We start from the raw sequence: 18,334 nt of genomic DNA on the forward strand, positions 1-18,334 counted from the left end.
GCTTTCACATGTCCAAATGACTCATTCAATTGACCAACTTCTTTAAACTTCAGCTATAAACATAGGAAATAAAAGCTTATAACATTAACATTAAACCATCTTTTAATCAGACAACTGAGTAAAATACTACTTAAACATAAGGTATTTAAAATCATAAGGTAAACATAAGGTATTTAAAATAAGGAGAAATTTTACATAGACTTCTATAGTGTAGTACAACACCATACTGCACATGCACCATGTGCATTATAAAATACTTTCCTTCCAATTAATATTTTTTTTAGATGCGGAGCATCTTATACTCGCGCCTTGTAGTGCGCCGTCCGCGCCGTCCGCGCCGTCCGCACCGCTTCTCAAACATTCAACAGCTGACGCGCGCGCATGCGCCGTCGCGCCGTCGCCCACTCTTCCACCATCTGTGCATCCCTTCCTCCTCTACATACCGCGCGTGCTTCACTCCTCCACCATCTGTGCACCCTTCCTCCTCTACACACCGCGTTCGACATCTACAATTCTCCTGATTCTCCAGTGGACGCGCATGTGGCGTCGCGCTTCGAGAACATTCAACAGCTGACAGTGCATGCGCCGTCGAGCTGTATATATACTCAAGGTCGGCGCTCGCTCGCTCAGTTGCCGCTCGTCGGTTGGTTTGTACGGCGCGTCGACGTCCAAGGTCGCGGTGAAATGAATTCCAACGAATCCACAAACACAATGATCGACGTCCCTTCGACCAGCGCCGCCCTTTCGCATACGTGTGTACGTGTTCACTCATTTAACACCCCCTCCTACAACCACGTTAACCAATTTAGCCATCGACCCAAGTAAGTCGCAATTTAACACCCCATTTCACAACCACGTTAACCAATTTAGCCATCGACCCAAGTAAGTCGCACTTTAACACCCCGTTAACCAATTATATGCTCCGCATCCTCCTCAGTGTTCCCCCGAGGGAAGCTGCGGGCAATTTTTTTATGGTCAAACAAGTGCGTTTGAGCCACTCTTATATATATAGTAGCTACACCAGTAGAGACAAAAAACATAGCATTATATTTGCTCAGACACATTAAACAATAGGGCTTGCCTCACAGGGTCACCACAAGGTACAATGCTTTTCTGAAGTTCCCAGGCCACTATCCCATGTATTGCTGTGGCAGCGTGGCCTGGGAACTTTTGACCCCCTTCCCCTGTACATTCAGAAGATTCAGTTATCACCTGCTTAGCTTCAAATGCAGCCAGCTTGGATTCGGCTTGGCTCAGGGCTTCTTTCAAGTTCTGCACCTCACTTTTGTACTGCACCATGAGCTCTCGCGTTCCATCATCCTGCACAAAAAAAAAAAGTGTTAAAGTTACATAGGGTGACCCTTAGCAACAAAGTTCCATCTAAGTCTCGTATATGGTTTTAACACCATAACAATAGAGTACAATCTCAGCCCACTTGCTCCCGCCTGCTGTGTAGTTTGCTGAAGGCAGATTGAATGAGTTTTGGCAGTCTTTGAAGCAAAGTTGAGAACTCCCTGCTGTGTGAAAGGCAATAATATTTGGCTCGCATGCTCACAGCAGTCTCAACTACTGACTGACAGCATTTTCTTAATGCATTCAAAACTTGCTTCAGTACCCCTTCAATGAAAACCTTGCACTAATCTCACCTCCACTTCCTGTGGCTACACTGACCATGCGTTAAGTTCAAACAATTTCAGCAGAAAAGGGCTATGGTCTTTCAAATAACAGCCCTCACTATCACTATGGCTTCATTGTCAGAAGAAACTTTTTATTAAGAAAATTTAGCAATTACTTAGCCCTGCGAGCCAACAATAGCTGACTACAATCACTGAATTCACACATAGTGGACCTGAAGCTGCTGTTGACAATTGTATTTCATTCATATGAACTACCCCTGAACATAATCGGTGCTTGATGTAGCAAAGTTGCATTTGAGAAAAAAAATGCCCTTGTTATATCTGATATGCATTTTTAACATAATCATATACTATCCATTACCTGCTGGTATTGGCAAGAACATTATAGATTTGCTTGGTTACATCAGAGTTTGTTATAATTGCATTCACCATACTCAAGTTTCACTGCAAAATCTTTCTGTAATCAGCAAGTGTTTTGTCTATTACTGCAACCATATTATCAATCAATCTTTATTTTACAACATTTTTTTTTCCAACAAGTTGGGGGGTCACTCAGGCAAAAAGCAGTTATAAAGCCACTAGAGAAAGCCCGGGGGACCTTGTACATGGCAGCAGTTTTGGAATTAAAGCTTTTCACAAACAAAGCGCTACAGCGAAAGCATATAATCAACCAGACTAACTTCACTTCCTTTCGATGCTAGTTCACAGGAAGAATCAAAAAGCCCGAACACTGCCCACAGGAACCCACCTGGGCACTGCATTGAAGTTTGGCTGCCTCCAGCTGATCCTTGTACTCCTGCAGCTGCCTCTCAAGGTGAGAAACTTTCTCCGCTTGTGCAGTAGCTGCCGTCTGTGCAGAGAAGGCACCACCAGGGCTGATCACTACTCCAGCACAAGGGCACAACACCACAGCCGCCAACATCTCACTGTCAAGCACATGCTTATGTACCATGCACGACACACACTTGAGATAGAGTTAGCTATCTCGCTGTTAACTTAACTCCTATGTACAAGATATGTGCTAACAGCTTGCAGTGAAGTGTCATTGTAGCCTCCACAAAATTAACAAGGAATATGCTGACACTGTTCAAGTACACTGTTCAAGACACTGTTCAAGTAACACAGGCCACACTTTATTTGTCACTGTGACCAAACAAAGCTATGGTCATTCATTCATTGATTTGTTCATTCCTATTTAATGGCCTATCATTAGAGCTAACTGACAGAGCAGATGGCTCCATAATCAGTTCTTTGTAATATAAGTAAGCACAGCATCAAATTACTCACGTCATTGTCTGAATGCAAAATTTCCTGTTCTTCCAGGCGGAACTGCAGGTCTTCCACTTTCCTGTAAAATAATTGGACAAAAAGGAGGCAATTAACAGGTAATGCCCTGGCGTGGCTTAGCATGTAAAAGAAAAAGCTTCAAAAATTGTTGTCTTGTAACTCTACTACAAAGATTTTTTTTTTCCGTGTCTCATATCTGAAGCCACAAGGTCAAGACTACTTCATAATTCTACACCGAGTCAGCTAGGAGTCGAGAAAAACATCTCCGATTTTTCGCACTTTCAACACCGTAGATCGCACCAATTATAGCAAGTGGCAATCATTAAAACTACTAGGTTGTACTGCACATTGAAAACCAAAGTGACCAAGGAGTTGTGTGTCCCTGGAAGCTGACATGGTAAAACAGCCCATTAAATGTTTACCGGCTCCACGTAAAGGGCCTTGCGATGGTTCCAAGAAAGCTTGTGGAACAACACTAATACCAGCATCCCGATACAGTGATTTTTTGGTCAAAACTAATAATACCTCTCATGTTTACATGCTGTTGCAATTTCTTAAGAATGTATTAGGCTTTACAACTATTTTTAATATATGTTACTGTTTAAAACAACTTTTTCTAATCAAGGGAATGAAGCATCAACACAGACAGAGCTCTGCGAATCAACAACCACTTCACAGAAGCTGTCGCAAGCATGCTCCAAGCTTTAATGACACAACGACTGTCGGAAGAAGCTGTCGTAATTTCAAAGCCAATTGAGTGGGCTTGACAAATGTGGCATGCCGAGTCTCGCCAAAGCCCTGCTGCTATTGGCATCACCTCATGGTGTTACAGGAGAGTGAAACGTCCCATCAGCAAATGTAAAAGCTTGAGTGGACTTCAACTCTCGTTTCTCTTGTATGCACTTCCCAGCAGGTAACTTTATTTTCTGTGTACTATTAATTCTCGTACTACAATGCCGTTAGGTCTCTCACCTTTGGAGGTCTGAGTTCAGCGCATTGAGTCGTGCTCGCTCCTGCTCATGCTCCTCCAAGAGCTGGTGGAGAGACGCAGCTCGCTTCTCCATCTCCTCAACGTAGCACTGGTGTTCTGTGCGGAGAGCTGCCAACTGCTGCTCCGACTGCATCGAGCCATTACAAAAGTGAAGAAGAGACATTAGGGACCTCACACTTTAAATATATATGGAAATGTGACCAGAGAATCAATCCTGAAAGATCAGTTTGAATGTGCCCACGCATTTCCTTTGACAGAGCATAAGAATACAAAAGATGTATAGATGAGGGTGGTCATACCAGTGCCTATTTCTGCAATGCAGTGTTCAACCTTATGTCTAAAATGTCTGTTTTGCAGAGCTTCTCCCAGAAAGCTACAAACTGCTCTAACGATGTTCAACAAGAAAACAGCTGGAATCATGGTACAGGCAATGGTGCAATTCTGCACATTGCAGTTCAATTTGAAATTGCAAGAAATCGAAAAGGTTGCTGCTTCTCTGATATTCCTGCATTCCGTAACCATCTGCATGCATATGTGCTGGCTAAAAGTATCATTTCTAACCTGTATGGTTGCTAACTGTATACATACTAGTAGTTGCTCATTCAACCTGCCACACTGGTAGGTTCACAAGTGCTACAGTTACCTCTTCAACTTGTACAGCTGCCCTGGCCACCTCCGCCCTTTCGAGGTCACGCTCCTTAAGCAGTTGCTCCACATGTTCTTCCTTTTCTTTCAGAGCCACCTACAAAGAATGGCAGGAGGTCAGGCATTGTTACTCAGTTCTCAACTTAATCCACTGAGGCAATGCTTGCATAATCTCCATTTGAGGTCTAGAGAGATATTTCTGCCAATGCGGTCAGCCCGAAAATGTGCTCGCTGCAAATAAGGTAGTCAGAAACGCTCGGGAGTTACAGCACTGCGTACACAGCATCAGCAAGAGTATTGCGTATGCAAGAGCACCACATTTCATTCAGTGCACATACACAGTAGATGTGGGCAAGTGCATTCTGCAAAGCGTGGCGTTCTTCTGCATGCAACGCTGTTACAGATGCATCGTATGCAGTACTAAAACCCACCAGCAACATGGAAGCGTCGTTCAATGTTGCAAAATGCGTGAAGTACAGCTCTAAAGCGCTATTTCTAAAAATTTACCGAGACTGTTGTCCTCGAGTGTACTTTTTCAAGAGCTTCAACTGCCAATGTGAAGTTTTTTAAATAAATGTGCAAGAGTGTAACCTTGGTGATTTTATAATGTAAATCCAGTTGAGCACATAACTCTGCCTGGAAACTTCGTTATCCTTTCACGTGACTCAGAAAAAAGCCATACTTTGTTTTTGTTTTTTAATCATTCAGATGTCCAGCCGTGCTGTGCAAGAAGATGGGCTGTTGCACCAATCTACACCCTTGCAGCTTCGTGCGACACATGATGACTTGTAATCAATGGATGAGTGAGTGCAATGCAGTTGCACATTGTTGCGCATTTGCCATGCAAGACAAAACAAACAGGGCCAGGCACAAACGCATTTCATTTTATTTAAAACGTACAAAAGCGGTTAAAAAAGGAGCCATATAGATGTTTACATATTGAGCATCGCATACACAAAAATCTAGTCGCATAGCGAATGTGAACATTTGCTTTATGAGAAATATGTTATCATACAATGTTAGCACACATTAAAAAGAGCACAGCCGTAAGTGCTGCAAAATTATAGGAGTTATGAGCGTAAGTATATACTAGCTTGTATTATTGATCAACCATCCGACAAGGAGAGTTGGCACATCACAAATTGAAAATTTGGACAGTCATGTCCAGCTGGCAGTTTCCTCAGATCACATTTGAAAAAATTTTAAAATAACTCTAAGCTTGCAGGGTGTCACGAGTACTGAACAGTCGTCTGCGTAACCATCGATGGCAGCCACGATTTTCGAACTGTGCGTGTGTACAAGTACTTGATTTTCAATACCAGGACGGGGTCGATCGTCTGCAAGAAAGCACCCAAAAGGGGTCAGGGATGAGGTTAGACAGCCATTTCATGCCACCATATGTTGTGTAAGGCAGGAATACAGCACCTCAGAAGCAAGCAATAAACTATCTACAAGCTGCATTGCCGTAAGAACGACGCGCAGCTTTGAAATAGTGTCTTGAAACATTGTGAGCCAACAACTTGTTCCAGTGTCTACTACAAACTTTTATTGAAAACTGCACAGACTAGATGCTTTGCTTTCTTTGAAGAGGCTTGCAGGTCGATGTGACAGAAAGGAGTTGTTTTATTTGAGAGACAGGGAGAGAGTGAGAAGAGGAAGATAAAAAAGTAGCGTCGCAATTCCGGCAGAAGCCAGGACAGCTGTTTGGGTACAGTCGAGCTCCAGCCAAGCGTAGATCTTGCGCATCATAAAACCATCCGTCGTATGGGCCTCAGAAGGTCGTCAAGCGGCGGCGTCACGTCCTGAAGCGAAAGTGTTCTTGGGGCAACAGGTCGTTTTGCGAGGCTTCAAACACTCAACCTTCTCTTGCGAGCGTAATCTCGAGGACGGGTGGGGAAAGAGTACAAGCAGAACCAACACAGTCACACGTGTACAGTGATAATGAGATGAAACACACCCTTTCAGGCATACTTCATAACTAATGCGCATACTTTCATTTCCACAACCTGCAGTCCCTGTTAAATCAATGTAGTTTTCATTCTCAAGCTCGGATAAAGGTTATGCCACCTGTAGGTAACTGACCCATAACAGCTTGAACTCATGTGCTTGAGTATATGTGCTTAATCAATCTTCTACTTTAATGATTTCCTGCTGTGTTTAACCTCATGACCACTGCATATGCATACAACAGCATTCATACGGACACACACATATTACCAATGAGCATAATGGTCACAAATGACATCAGCATGGAAAATTTTTTCACTTTTCACAACTTCACATTGGCAGCTGCATTTAGGCAAGAATGATAGCACTGAACCTCATAAGCATTGTGAAATGCCATCAGGATACCTGTCCATGTTATCCCAATAACAACGCACCTGTAGGGAGTTCTGTGACGCTACCATGGGTGAGGCGAGTGGCTTAGTAGACTTCTGGAAATGGGGAAAAAAAAATGAAGCCTTCATATTAGGCAGTTGACTTACAATACGTGACATTCATAAAAATTGGGTCATTGGTTACAGAGTTAAAACTACATCTACATTATTAAAACAACACTTACTGCTGTGTAGTACAAGGTGGCAAGCAAATGTTCAGTGAAAAAATTAAAACAAGTACCTCTTCAAAACTAATATTAAATGCTTAATAAATAGCAAGCACACTCATTAAATAGCATGTATTACAAACAATACAAAAGAAATGATTACTGCTCTATGTGATTATATATTTGCCAACATAAGTACCGGAGATTTCCGAGAGGTAATACTTCAGGGTACTTTAAGCATTACCGATGCATTTAAGATTCGTGTGTAGGAAGTAACAGGCGAATGTCATTAACATAGCGCTTAAGAGCTCACATACAGCTGCATAAGATGAAAAGAAAAAAGCAGAAGGATGGTGAAAGGAAGCTGGTAGCAAGTTTGGTTACTAGAGGAGTTGCATCAATCAGTCTGCTCGACACAAAGTCTGCTAAGCTGCCGAAAGCACTGGGAGGCCGGGCTGGCCAGCAAATGGCATCCATCTTACCGTTCACCCCATCGCAGTCATCACCTCTGTTCACACGCTGCGGCCATGGCAGGTGTCTGTGGGGAGTTACTCCCAGATGAGGTAAGGATTCGGCAAAGGGATGGGGCAGTGAGTAACCACTACTCGGACATTTTAGGGGAAGGAGTCGATCAGCACAGGTGGGAAGAGAAGTACACAAGAGTGAGTAAAACACAGGGTGGCTTGCAAGAGACTGCTGCTTTTTTTAGCTCCCCCGTCTCAGCTTCTATTCCAAATTTTGCGTAAGAAGGCGAATTAAGCCGAGCCTAGTACGAATGCTGTGCTCACAGGGCAGATATCTCGTTTCACCATTGTAATGCTAAGTCGAAACAGACGTCTCTTGCTTTTTGCAGAAAGAAAAACCTTGCTATGATATGCAACTACGACAGCCCACATACTTTGAAAAGTGGGCACTACAGAAGAACTGAAATGCAATATTTAATCTATTGCTTCCTTAGTGACAGCAAGGATTATAACCACAAAACAGTGAAGAGCCCTTAAGTGAAGTAACATCCAATTTGTAACGTATGATTCATGGGTGCGCAATAGAAAGCATACTTGTGCAGATCCTGTGATGTGTACCCTGTCATGTCAAGGCATGCCTGTTAGCACTACACTGAAGAAACAGCCTAGTTTGTAACTCTTAATTTACATTGACATCGACACAGCGGGGCATTAATTAACTACAGGTCGAAAGGTGTCCCATGAGAGGAGACAGGCAGGAAGCCGAGACAGGGGAACAAAAAAGGCACAACAGAGATCAAGAAGTGAGAATGGTGAGTAGGAGGGGAGGCTGCAGGGGAGGATTACCTTGGCAGGGGAGGTTAGTGCAGCGACGCCCAGCCTTACCCCGGCTCTGGCGGAGGCCGAGCTCAGGGAGCTGCGCAGAGATTCTTGGCTACCTGCACGCCGAGGCTGCGAGGTGATGCGCGTCGTGCGCGTGGTCGTTGTCGTAGTGGTCGAGGTGTGGCCACCTTCGCGGGCCACCTTGTGCAAGGGCGCAAACAGGCCGTGCCGCGGCAGGCACCTGAAGTACCTGGGATAGCAACGTTGGGGAAGCATAACATCGCATCGTATGGTGATGAACCTAAGATTCATCTCCCATCGTGTCACTTGGACTAACCTCAGAGTGGAGAGAGGGTTAAACAACTGCAACAATGTTGCAATGTAAAGTGGCACCTCCTATGAGTTGCAACACGGTGGCCATGATTGAAGTCCCCAAGCTTATATTGTAACACCTGATAATGCAAAAGTGAGTTTGCAAATACAAGCAGTTGAAACAGTGCTTCCATCTCTGATTGTTTTTTTTTTTTTTGTTATGTTTGTACCGGATGGATGGATGGATGGATGTATGTGGCTGTACCCTTTAGATCGGGCGGCGGCTAACGCCACCTAGCCGTAATACTTATAGAACTAACCACTAGATTTATATTTTTTTTTTCCTTTAAATAGTAAAGTTGGACGGGTACTTTGCAGTGAAGGGTTTAATTTTCACTCGTGCCTTGACTTTAGCCACCAATGTGCAACGTTAGCACCACCTAGTGCACCCTGTTGCAGCTAATATTGGGCGCAATTGTATGGGCATGATAACGACAAGTCAGAAGCATGTCTTTTACAATGATGTTTCCATTGGCTTAGAGTGCATACAATGCTGTGAGCACATCGTCTAAGTAATCAGCTGAAGCTCTACTCTGCTGTGATGTTTGCCTAAAGTTCAGGAAGCTCAGTGCAATAAAAGTACCTGGGAAAGAATCCCACCACAAACTGCATCTTTAAAGTCTATCACAAAATAGCAACGTTAATTGCAAGTTGCCACCTAGAAGGCTCATAACTTGTCTTGATGTGGTAGGTGCTTAAGCCAAATATTACTTACAAAAACATCATAAACCTATAAAAAAAAATAAGAATGCACAGTAGGCACAGCCAAAGAAGGACGCACTTCTTTCCAGCGACAGATCCGTCATTCTTGCCAACGGGGTCATCCAGCTCGACGCCAGCCCACTGCCCAGTGGCGAACTCCGTCGGTCCGATGAAGCGCAGAGTGCCGGCCTTCATGCCCGAGGAGGCGTTCACTATGACGCGGTCGCCGACCCGCAGACCACAGTCGGTCGTCGTGGTCGACGTGTGCATGGTGATCGCCCGAGGTGAAGACCGGGTGCTTCCCGTGGGGGAGCTCACTCTTGTGGTAGTCACCTGTGTGCCCGATCCAGCTGTGGTAAGCTTTATTTTACGTATAAAAAGGCCCAATATCTAAAAACACAAGCAATAGCTAATCTAAGCAACTAAAGTAATGCTACTAAATATAAAATATCTGCACTCAAAGGGGCCACGACATGGCCACCCAATAAAATATGTTTTTCAGCGAAAACTAGAGGTAAAGGTTCTATTATGCCTACACATGTCTGAAAAGTGGGCCACAAACGATATTTCGAAGCAAAATAAGCTCGATAAGTGGCCGGCTGTAAACCCCACAAACCAACAGCAACCGCCATTTTTCTACGGCGCGTGCGGCGTCACGAGCTGGAAGGAGCAGAGCTGTCGCCTTCTACCTGTTGCTAATCATTCAATTTCAGTGCCAAGCTGAAGGAAGCTAGAACATCTCGACTTGACGTGCGGCTTACCATGAAACATTATGACTTGCCGGAATTCAGGCGCTCGCTTAGCCACCTCCTTGTTACGTCATGGCTCGCGAGTGCGCCGGCGTAGCCAGACTCGCAAGTGGCTCGTGTCCTCATCATATTATTCAATTCTTTAGAGTGCTAGGCCAAATTCACCAGAGCTTTGCCAGCTTATTTGTGAATGCGAAAGGACTAACCCACATAACACAGATCATGATCGAATGTTCGGTGTCAAGACTCCTTTAATGCTGATACACGGTGTTGAAAAATGAGTTCATTTGACATATATGTTGCCTTAATGGAACCTGACAAGATGCAGTAGTCAACGAAGCTGGTAAGACTATTTCAGTAAATGACTCATGTTACAAGATCCATAACATAAGCCTCCTCAGCACCCAGAGGACTCATAGTTTCAACGCGTACAAGTGAATATAACCCAATGTTTCCTGCTTAATGCCTCTACACGGGGATTTTGCGCATTTGCACCTATAGAAATGTGGCAACCGTGGCTTGGAATTAATTGCACCCGTGCCGTCATTCTCGGCAAAGCGATGCTACGTTCACTAAGTCAGGCTGATAATTAGTAATATACAATTTGCCAGAAAGATGGAAAACAATTTACAATGAAAAAGCTGAGAAATAAGGGAGACAAACGCTGTTGCATTTCGTGCTGTGCCTGACTGCGGTGCTACACCATTTCTCAAAAAAACTAAAAATAAAAAAGAGGCTATCTTCTCTTTTTTGCACGAAAGAACTTCTCCTGCTGGCTATGTAGAAGAGGCAATATATTTTACAAGTCTGCTCAAGTGAGAAAAAAAATGTCCCTACAGAAATATATATATATATATATATATATATATATATATATATATATATATATATATATATATATATATATACATATATATATAAGGGAAACAAGTGTATACTTAAGGGCTCGTTTTTCGTGTTTTACACAATATTAATGAGATCTAACAGACAATAATGCCAAGGAAGGTATAGGGGATGTTATTAGGCCAATTGTAATATAAATAAATGAGAAGAAAGAAAAGTGGGTGAAAAGATAACTTGCCATGGGGATCCTGCCCACGGCAAGTTATCTTTTCACCCACTTTTCTTTCTTCTCATTTACATTACAATTGGCCTAATAACTTCCCTTATACCTTCCTTGGCATTATTGCCTGTTAGATCTCATATATATATATATATATATATATAATATGATGAGGACACGAATTACGCGTTCGATCGAACGCGTAATTCGAAGGTCGTAGGTTCGATTCCTGCTTACAGTTGGTAATTTTTTCATCCACTTTTCTTTCTTCTTATTTACATTCCATTAATGTTAATAACTTCCCCTGTACATTCCTTGGCATTACTGTCTGTTATATCTCATTATTATTGTGTTAAAAACACGGAAAAACGAGCCCTTAGGTATACACTTCTTTCCCTTATATATATATATATATATATATATATATATATATATATATATATATCATGTCCAAGGTTTAGTGCTCCGATGACTAAAATGCAAAGTTTAAAATCACGTGCTCTCACAGTCCCTTGCAATGTCACCGCGCACTCTCACGGTACATGACTAGGTATTTCCCAGCACGGCGCTTTCATCCGCTTCCCCGCACGCACACGTGCGCGTGGTGAAGACAGCTTTACAGGCGTAAAAAAAGCATGAGAAATGGCAACGGGACCTGCGTCTTTCCGGGTCCCACGAGCGTGGAGGTGGTGTTGGTGCCGTTGGCGCCGGGTCCCGGAAAGCGCGACAGGCGCTCGGGCCTGGCGAACACCCCGCGCCGCGGCTCGCACTGGAAGTAGCGGACGCCGTTGACCGAGCCGTCGTTCTTGCCCACGGGCTCGTCCAGCACTACGCCCGCCCAGTCGCCCGCGGCGAACTGCGTCTCGCCCAGGAACTGGATGTAGCCCGGACGGGTGCCGTTCACCCACACCCGGTCGCCCACGATGAAGTCGTCCGCCGAACCGTGGTTGAACGGGCCGCCCGTCTCTGCGGAAGAACGGCAGCAGCCACGTCTCACAAAAGTGTTGCAGTGAATGGCCACGCGAGGGCTGTTCGCTTCTATGTTACGCACAGCGAGGATGCGCTGCACAGATCTAAGAGGACACGAAAGCGAAAAAAAACCCCGAAACTAAGGTAATCCCATCGCATGGAGGGACTTTAACATACACCTCGTGCACACGTGACCGCGCCTCGTGAAAGTCCTGTTACGACTACGCTGCGCAACTTCGCATTGATGGCTACACAATGTCAAGTGCTATACTGGTGCAGTACACTGTATCAGAGTAAAAGCTTCATACCACAGAAGAACAAAACATGGCGCCCGTATAACGAAACTATCCCTTCTTTGCATACCTTATTCCGTTCGCGACCGGCGTTTTCTGATGGTGCCAAAGTACGTGAAACGCCCTCACGGATCACTGGCGAGGCGAGAGATTAAAGACAGGTATATGTATTTAAAATAGAACTTACATTATCCCGAACATAATTAAAGAGAAAGCCGCGGGATGCATCCTAATAATAATGCCGTTTTCCTACCCCATCTGATTCATGCTGCAGTGTGCAACTATCTTCACATATTATCTAAGACATGTGTACTCCCACATATCCGACCTCCTAGTCAGACTTCCCACCTGTTAAACAACAGTGTCATAGTGGCAATGCTCAATCAATACCCCAATCCCGGTGTCGAGCTATTAAAAGACCAGCCCAAAGATCGTTGGCACAAGACTGTCGACACGAACGTTAAACCAGAGGAACGACAACTCCTGCGACAGCGGCGCTTTCAAAACCCGCACTGCACTGACTTTTCTTTTTTATGTGGTCGGTACTGCATTAAAAACAGTATGCAATGATATACAGGAAGCTTCTTCTAGCCGAGAGGCTCCGATGAATCTTACTAGCAGCTGCAACAAATCTAACCGCAAGTCGACCCCTTCGCAAATGGTGCAATCGGAGCGACAGTGGCAGCAGTTTACACGCGATCTCCAGGGAAGGGTGTTATCGTGGTAAAATATAACCGGCTCGTGCGTTTCGGGGAACGCGAGAGTCCCCTTCTCGAGTACAGCATCTGGCGGGCGAACATCGACGGTGCAGGTCTCCGGGATGCACATTCTTGGCCACGATGCTGGCAACACACTTTGCGAGCCACGTACAACGGGTATTCCCGAAAAAAGTTTCGGCGTCTTGAACATATGAGAGGGAGCTTACGTCTCTTTTCATTCCCACAAGAGTGTCCCCACATATTCCAAATAACACTGCACCCGTAAACGTGCCGGTTCAAGGCTCGAAGTGCCTGCGCCATTAGACGATGGGAGAACAAACACTTGTCGGATGATAAAAAAGGAAATCGATGCCGCAGCACTGCTATGTTCAACGCTCTGCGGCCGATTCGCGCAATCGAATAAAACAAGAAAAAGAAGAGGCGGTGGAGCTAAAGCGCATTGTCGGTTTCCGCAACGGAACATTCCAGAACGTACCGAAGGTCCCGAAGATGCAAAAAACTTCACAACAGAGTTCAACGTCAGGACTACGTCCCATTTCGACACCGACCATGTCGAAAGACAACGCCGAGCGAACGTATACAAGCAAGTTTCCGAGACGCTACGCCAACCACACGAAAAATAATAAGCAGGGGGGAAACAAGACCAGAATGTTCCACAAGTAAATATACCGCTGTACGTGAACCTCGACGTGATTGTCACGGTGAACTGGATAGGTCAGAGACGAGGGATGGAGGAGACAGAAAAACGAGAGAGTTGCGGCAAAGGTAAGACCGAAAAAATCAATACAACACCGGACTTGCTCGGTTGTAACTGTCCGGTTGCGTACGGTGAACGCCGACATCTGTGGAAGCGCACAGTTTGTTCTCTTTCCTCCTTGCTTCATTGATCCCTTTTACTTCCCACCCTCCCTGATGAGTAGAAAGCCGGGTACAACATCGGTAACACCCTTGTCTTTCCTTTGAGTTCTCTCTCTCGCTCTCTTTGTACATTCTGCAGTAACGTCGACGATATTGATCCACGAAAGAATCACGCGCTTCAAGTCTCAAAATGCGGCTATAAGCACATCCGAGGGCGAAGTACAGATTCTAACTCCCACTCGGCACGTTCACAATAGCTACATATTCAGTTAATACTATTCTTCAGCCGTGCACAGAGTAAAACGCGACCCAGTCACCAGACGAGAGAGAAGAGAAAGAATGCGTCTGCTCTGGCACCACGGAACTCGGTCCCTCCGCCTGCGGTGCCGTCGAAGAACAGCGTGACCTTCATCAAGCCGGGCCATCTGTTCAGACTCTTCGCGACGACTACAACCTAACGTCGCGACCGACCAGCATCATTATTCTTACATTCTTCAGTACGCACTCTCGACAAGCTCAAGAGTAAAACGAGCCCTTGGAATGAGGTCGTCATCAAGCCTGGGAACATGCGAAGTATGAATTCGTTGATATTCAGATGAAACACCATGAGGGGAAAATAACAAAACAGAAGCGTTGAACTGTTATTACCTGGTTATTCAAAGCGGTTGCGTCCACTGATTGATATTTTATCGACAATTAGAACAACAGCATAGGAAGAGAGTGCGAAAGAGTATGTCGCTGCCAGAAAGGACCGATTGAAAACCAATATATAAAAAATACAAAGCAGTCTCAATAAATATCAATAAGAAAAAGGTTCGCACGGAAACGACGCAGCAGGAGAGCAAGGCGTATACAAGGGCCTTGGGATTTTTTTTTTCTCCCTATCTCTCTCTCTCTTTTCTAGATGTACGACACTCTACCCACGCGCAGCTTGTTGTTCGGCCGACACGCGGAGGCCGACCACGCAAATTCCCGGCTTGCCCAAAATTGGCTGCCATCGAAGAAAGGCTGGGAAGGGTGTGTTGCCCATGACCAAACTAAGAAGTTAAACTAAAACTAATTAGCGCACGGGAACTGCGCAGACTACCAATTCTGGAACGCGCAACGACGCTTGGCGACGGCAGTAAACTTTGCAGAAGAGGGAGTGGCACGGGTGAAACAGAAAAAAAGCCGGAAAACCGCGCAATTCTCGAAAGTGGCGAGGGACGACGAGAGGAGGGCGAGAAGGAAAAGGTACACACAGCCTTCGCGACACCTCACCGCCGACGAGCAGAGCCACATCACGAAAAGGGCCCACGACTATCCAAGCCCACGCATCTCCCCCCAAGCGCCTAATGTTATTCTGCGGCCTACGCAGCGCACACACCAACCGGGCATTATACGTATACTGCGACGGCAACAATATGGCGAACCCGTACACTACTAATTTTCCTAGGTGGGGACGGGGCGATCGGTTCAAAACGTCGACTACTACTAAACTACGCTGATCCGCACGTTTGAAACGGTCGACAATCCAAGTCACACGCCTGCAGGCGCACTATTTCGAAGCAAAGCCAACGAATGTGGTCCAAGACGCAGGGCGCAGCTTTACAAAAAAAAAAAAATATCGAATCACGCACGAAGACGCTTGCGCAGTCGCTCTCACGTAACGGTATACATCCCCGCAACGCAGCCAGCACACGGTTATCCACGCGCACACAACGGCGACACAATTTCCGCGGTGCACGGGCCGGTAAACGAAACCAACAGAGCAGCTGTGGAGCACGGGACCCAAACCACTGAGGGTGCCGGCAGACGACAAGGAGTAGCAGGCGATCGGGGCGACGCACCTCGAAATCCGTACAGCGGGCTCGTCGAAGGCATGGCTTCGTTCCGTCTTCGCGTCTTCTTCGACCAAGTCAAGTCTGGTCTGGAGAAACCGTCACCGTCGGCGTCTCGCCTATCGAGTGCGCGAGCACGCGCTACCTCCGCAGCATTTTATATTGACCTTCGCGCGCGGGGCGAGGGGGCATTAAAACAAAGGGGCGTAGCGAGACGTTTCGAAAACGCTACACGGGGCGGGCCGAGCGTAGCCGCGGTAGCCGCCTACGTCGGGCGTCACGTGGTCGCGCCCGAGGCACGACGTCATCAGAGGGGTGCGCGAAGCACGCTTGCACCATTTTAGGCAACAGAGTGACGCAGGCGTCGACAGCGTGCGGAGCGTACATTCCGTATCGATAATTTTGTGCAGAGGCCCGAGGAACTAGTTCACGATACATCGGCTTACAGGACAACCTCATTAGGCGACGCAACATTTCATTAAGTTCATTGTATTATTTCGTTTATTGTGTCATAGTGAATAAGGTGTATGTTATAAGGTCATACAGTGAACAATCAATTGCTGGTTAACATGCAAGAAACAACCAGACCTGGCTCAGCAATCAGGATGGTCCAGCGTTACAAAAGTTAAACTGCAGGAGATCATGCGAGAATTCTAAGATAGCCGCACCCAACGTTCTGCAGCCAGAAACGCGGGAAGAAATCGACGATTGTTTCACGCTCTACATTTATTCCCTAAACAATAACAATAGGACAAACGCAATTAATCCATTCTCCGCCAGAAGTAGTCCGTGGCACGACAAGGTCAAGAGCGTCGATCGTGTGATATAAAAACGGAGACAAACGGAATGCTCAATGACAGGAAGAATATACCCGCCGAGCGAGGTTCACGTATACGCTACCACCACAACACTGCTAAATGCAGAGCCGCTACTTCGATTGCAAAACGGTCGAAGGCTGCTGCATCGAACTAGCGAGGCCCTGGATATCAGAGGAGACACACGCACACACAAGGGAGGCCTTTCTTATACGGCCAAGGCAGCAGCAGCAGAGGCAAGCCAGCCGGCATACACGCAAGGGCTCGAGCAAGGAGAGAAGGGGGCAGACACCCGCCGTTGAGAGTGCACCCTTGGATGCGTCCCACGTTTCGAAGCCGCACCGGATTCGAAGGAGAAGGAAGAGAAGACAGGTTCGCCCAACACCGATGCGAGACGCACACAAAGCACGCGAAAAGGCAAAACCAGCAGCGGCAGCAGCAGGCGCGCACGCCGTAAAGAAAGTGGATGTCATATACGCCGCTGCGGTGTGGTGCACGTGGAGTACGCGATGGCGCGATGACTGACTCACCGTAATCTGTTTGCGTTTCGCGTAAAGACAAAGGGAAATAAAAAGTGCAGAGTACAGACTTCATTGCGATTGCGCTTTCCCCAGAAATCTCGGCTTGAATGCATCAGCGTAAGCAGTGCAAGGGTCATTTCACCTTTGCCTTCTCAAAAAAAGCTCCATAGACACGACTTGGAAGCATCAACGTAAGCAGAGTGGTGCAAAAGGGGCCCTTGACATCTCCCCTCCCCCTCAAGCCCCACCAGCAATCCCCCCCCCCTCTTTTCCTTAATAAACTTGCCGCTATGTGACACGGGTTTTCGCCCCGAATGCGAAATCTTACCGAGGCCCACGCTTTATTGGGCCTCTACATCTGCTAAACAATTTGAAACATGATCCCAGTATAGTGACAACGTCACTTCGAAGTCCATCCACACGAAACTCCCGACTAAAGCGTGGGCTTGGCAGTTTATACCACTAAACTGTATCCTAACGATGGAGATAATCGGTAAATAAAATAAACCCCCGGTTTTTTCTTACACTGTAACACGTGGTAACGGGTGATAAACACACAAAGCGAACGTTGTCCTCCGATTCTTGGCGCACCACTTGCGCAAGCAACGCGTTTCACAGTGCGCGCAACCAGATAACCTCACAAAACATCTCAGAAGGGTTTTCTTTTTTTCTTTTTAAGGCGAAAGCTGTTAGGAGATCACAGCACGGGTCACGTGCGCCGTACCCGCCGCCGCCGCGCCGGTGTCCATAACCACTATAGCGCAAAGCGAGAAAAAAGACTAAATAAATAAAAAAACATCAAGGACGCAATGGGTTTCGAACCCGGGTCCCCTGCGTGCCAGCTACACCGTTTTTTTATTTTATTTGATTAGCTTGGATTGCCGTGGCGAGCTGCCCTTATGCAGGCTTCACGTCGGGGAAGAAATCTCATTAATGTGTGTATTAAAGCGCTTTAAAACAGCAAGGGAACAGCCAGGCGTCACACAATGCGAATCGCGTAACGATTGGGTCGTCAAATGGTACAACTCCATCACAATACCGCCAGGCAAAATTCTTCATCGT

The 18,334-nt window shown here is 46.1% G+C and overlaps 1 protein-coding gene across 5 annotated transcripts in view; it reads right to left on the bottom strand.

Annotated features, from left to right (window-relative positions):
- Positions 1-18,334, bottom strand: part of LOC119173364 (uncharacterized) — a 138,368-nt gene that overhangs the window by 30,297 nt on the left and 89,737 nt on the right. For 3 of the 5 annotated variants that reach the window (XM_037424213.2, XM_075889850.1, XM_075889853.1), the window contains exons 3-11: positions 11,933-12,243; positions 9,545-9,798; positions 8,416-8,641; positions 6,942-6,995; positions 4,559-4,657; positions 3,897-4,042; positions 2,925-2,985; positions 2,386-2,487; positions 1,213-1,320 (exon numbers count right to left, since the gene is read on the bottom strand). In XM_037424213.2, the coding sequence (XP_037280110.2) occupies positions 1,213-1,320; positions 2,386-2,487; positions 2,925-2,985; positions 3,897-4,042; positions 4,559-4,657; positions 6,942-6,995; positions 8,416-8,641; positions 9,545-9,798; positions 11,933-12,243 (1,361 nt within the window). Of the gene's footprint in view, positions 1-1,212; positions 1,321-2,385; positions 2,488-2,924; positions 2,986-3,896; positions 4,043-4,558; positions 4,658-6,941; positions 6,996-8,415; positions 8,642-9,544; positions 9,799-11,932; positions 12,244-15,945; positions 16,099-18,334 lie in introns of those variants that run through there. The other 2 variants (XM_075889852.1, XM_075889851.1) reach the window with 2 other exon arrangements.

Source organism: Rhipicephalus microplus, chromosome 3, assembly GCF_043290135.1.
Source record: "Rhipicephalus microplus isolate Deutch F79 chromosome 3, USDA_Rmic, whole genome shotgun sequence".
Classification (NCBI taxonomy): Eukaryota; Metazoa; Arthropoda; class Arachnida; order Ixodida; family Ixodidae; genus Rhipicephalus; species Rhipicephalus microplus.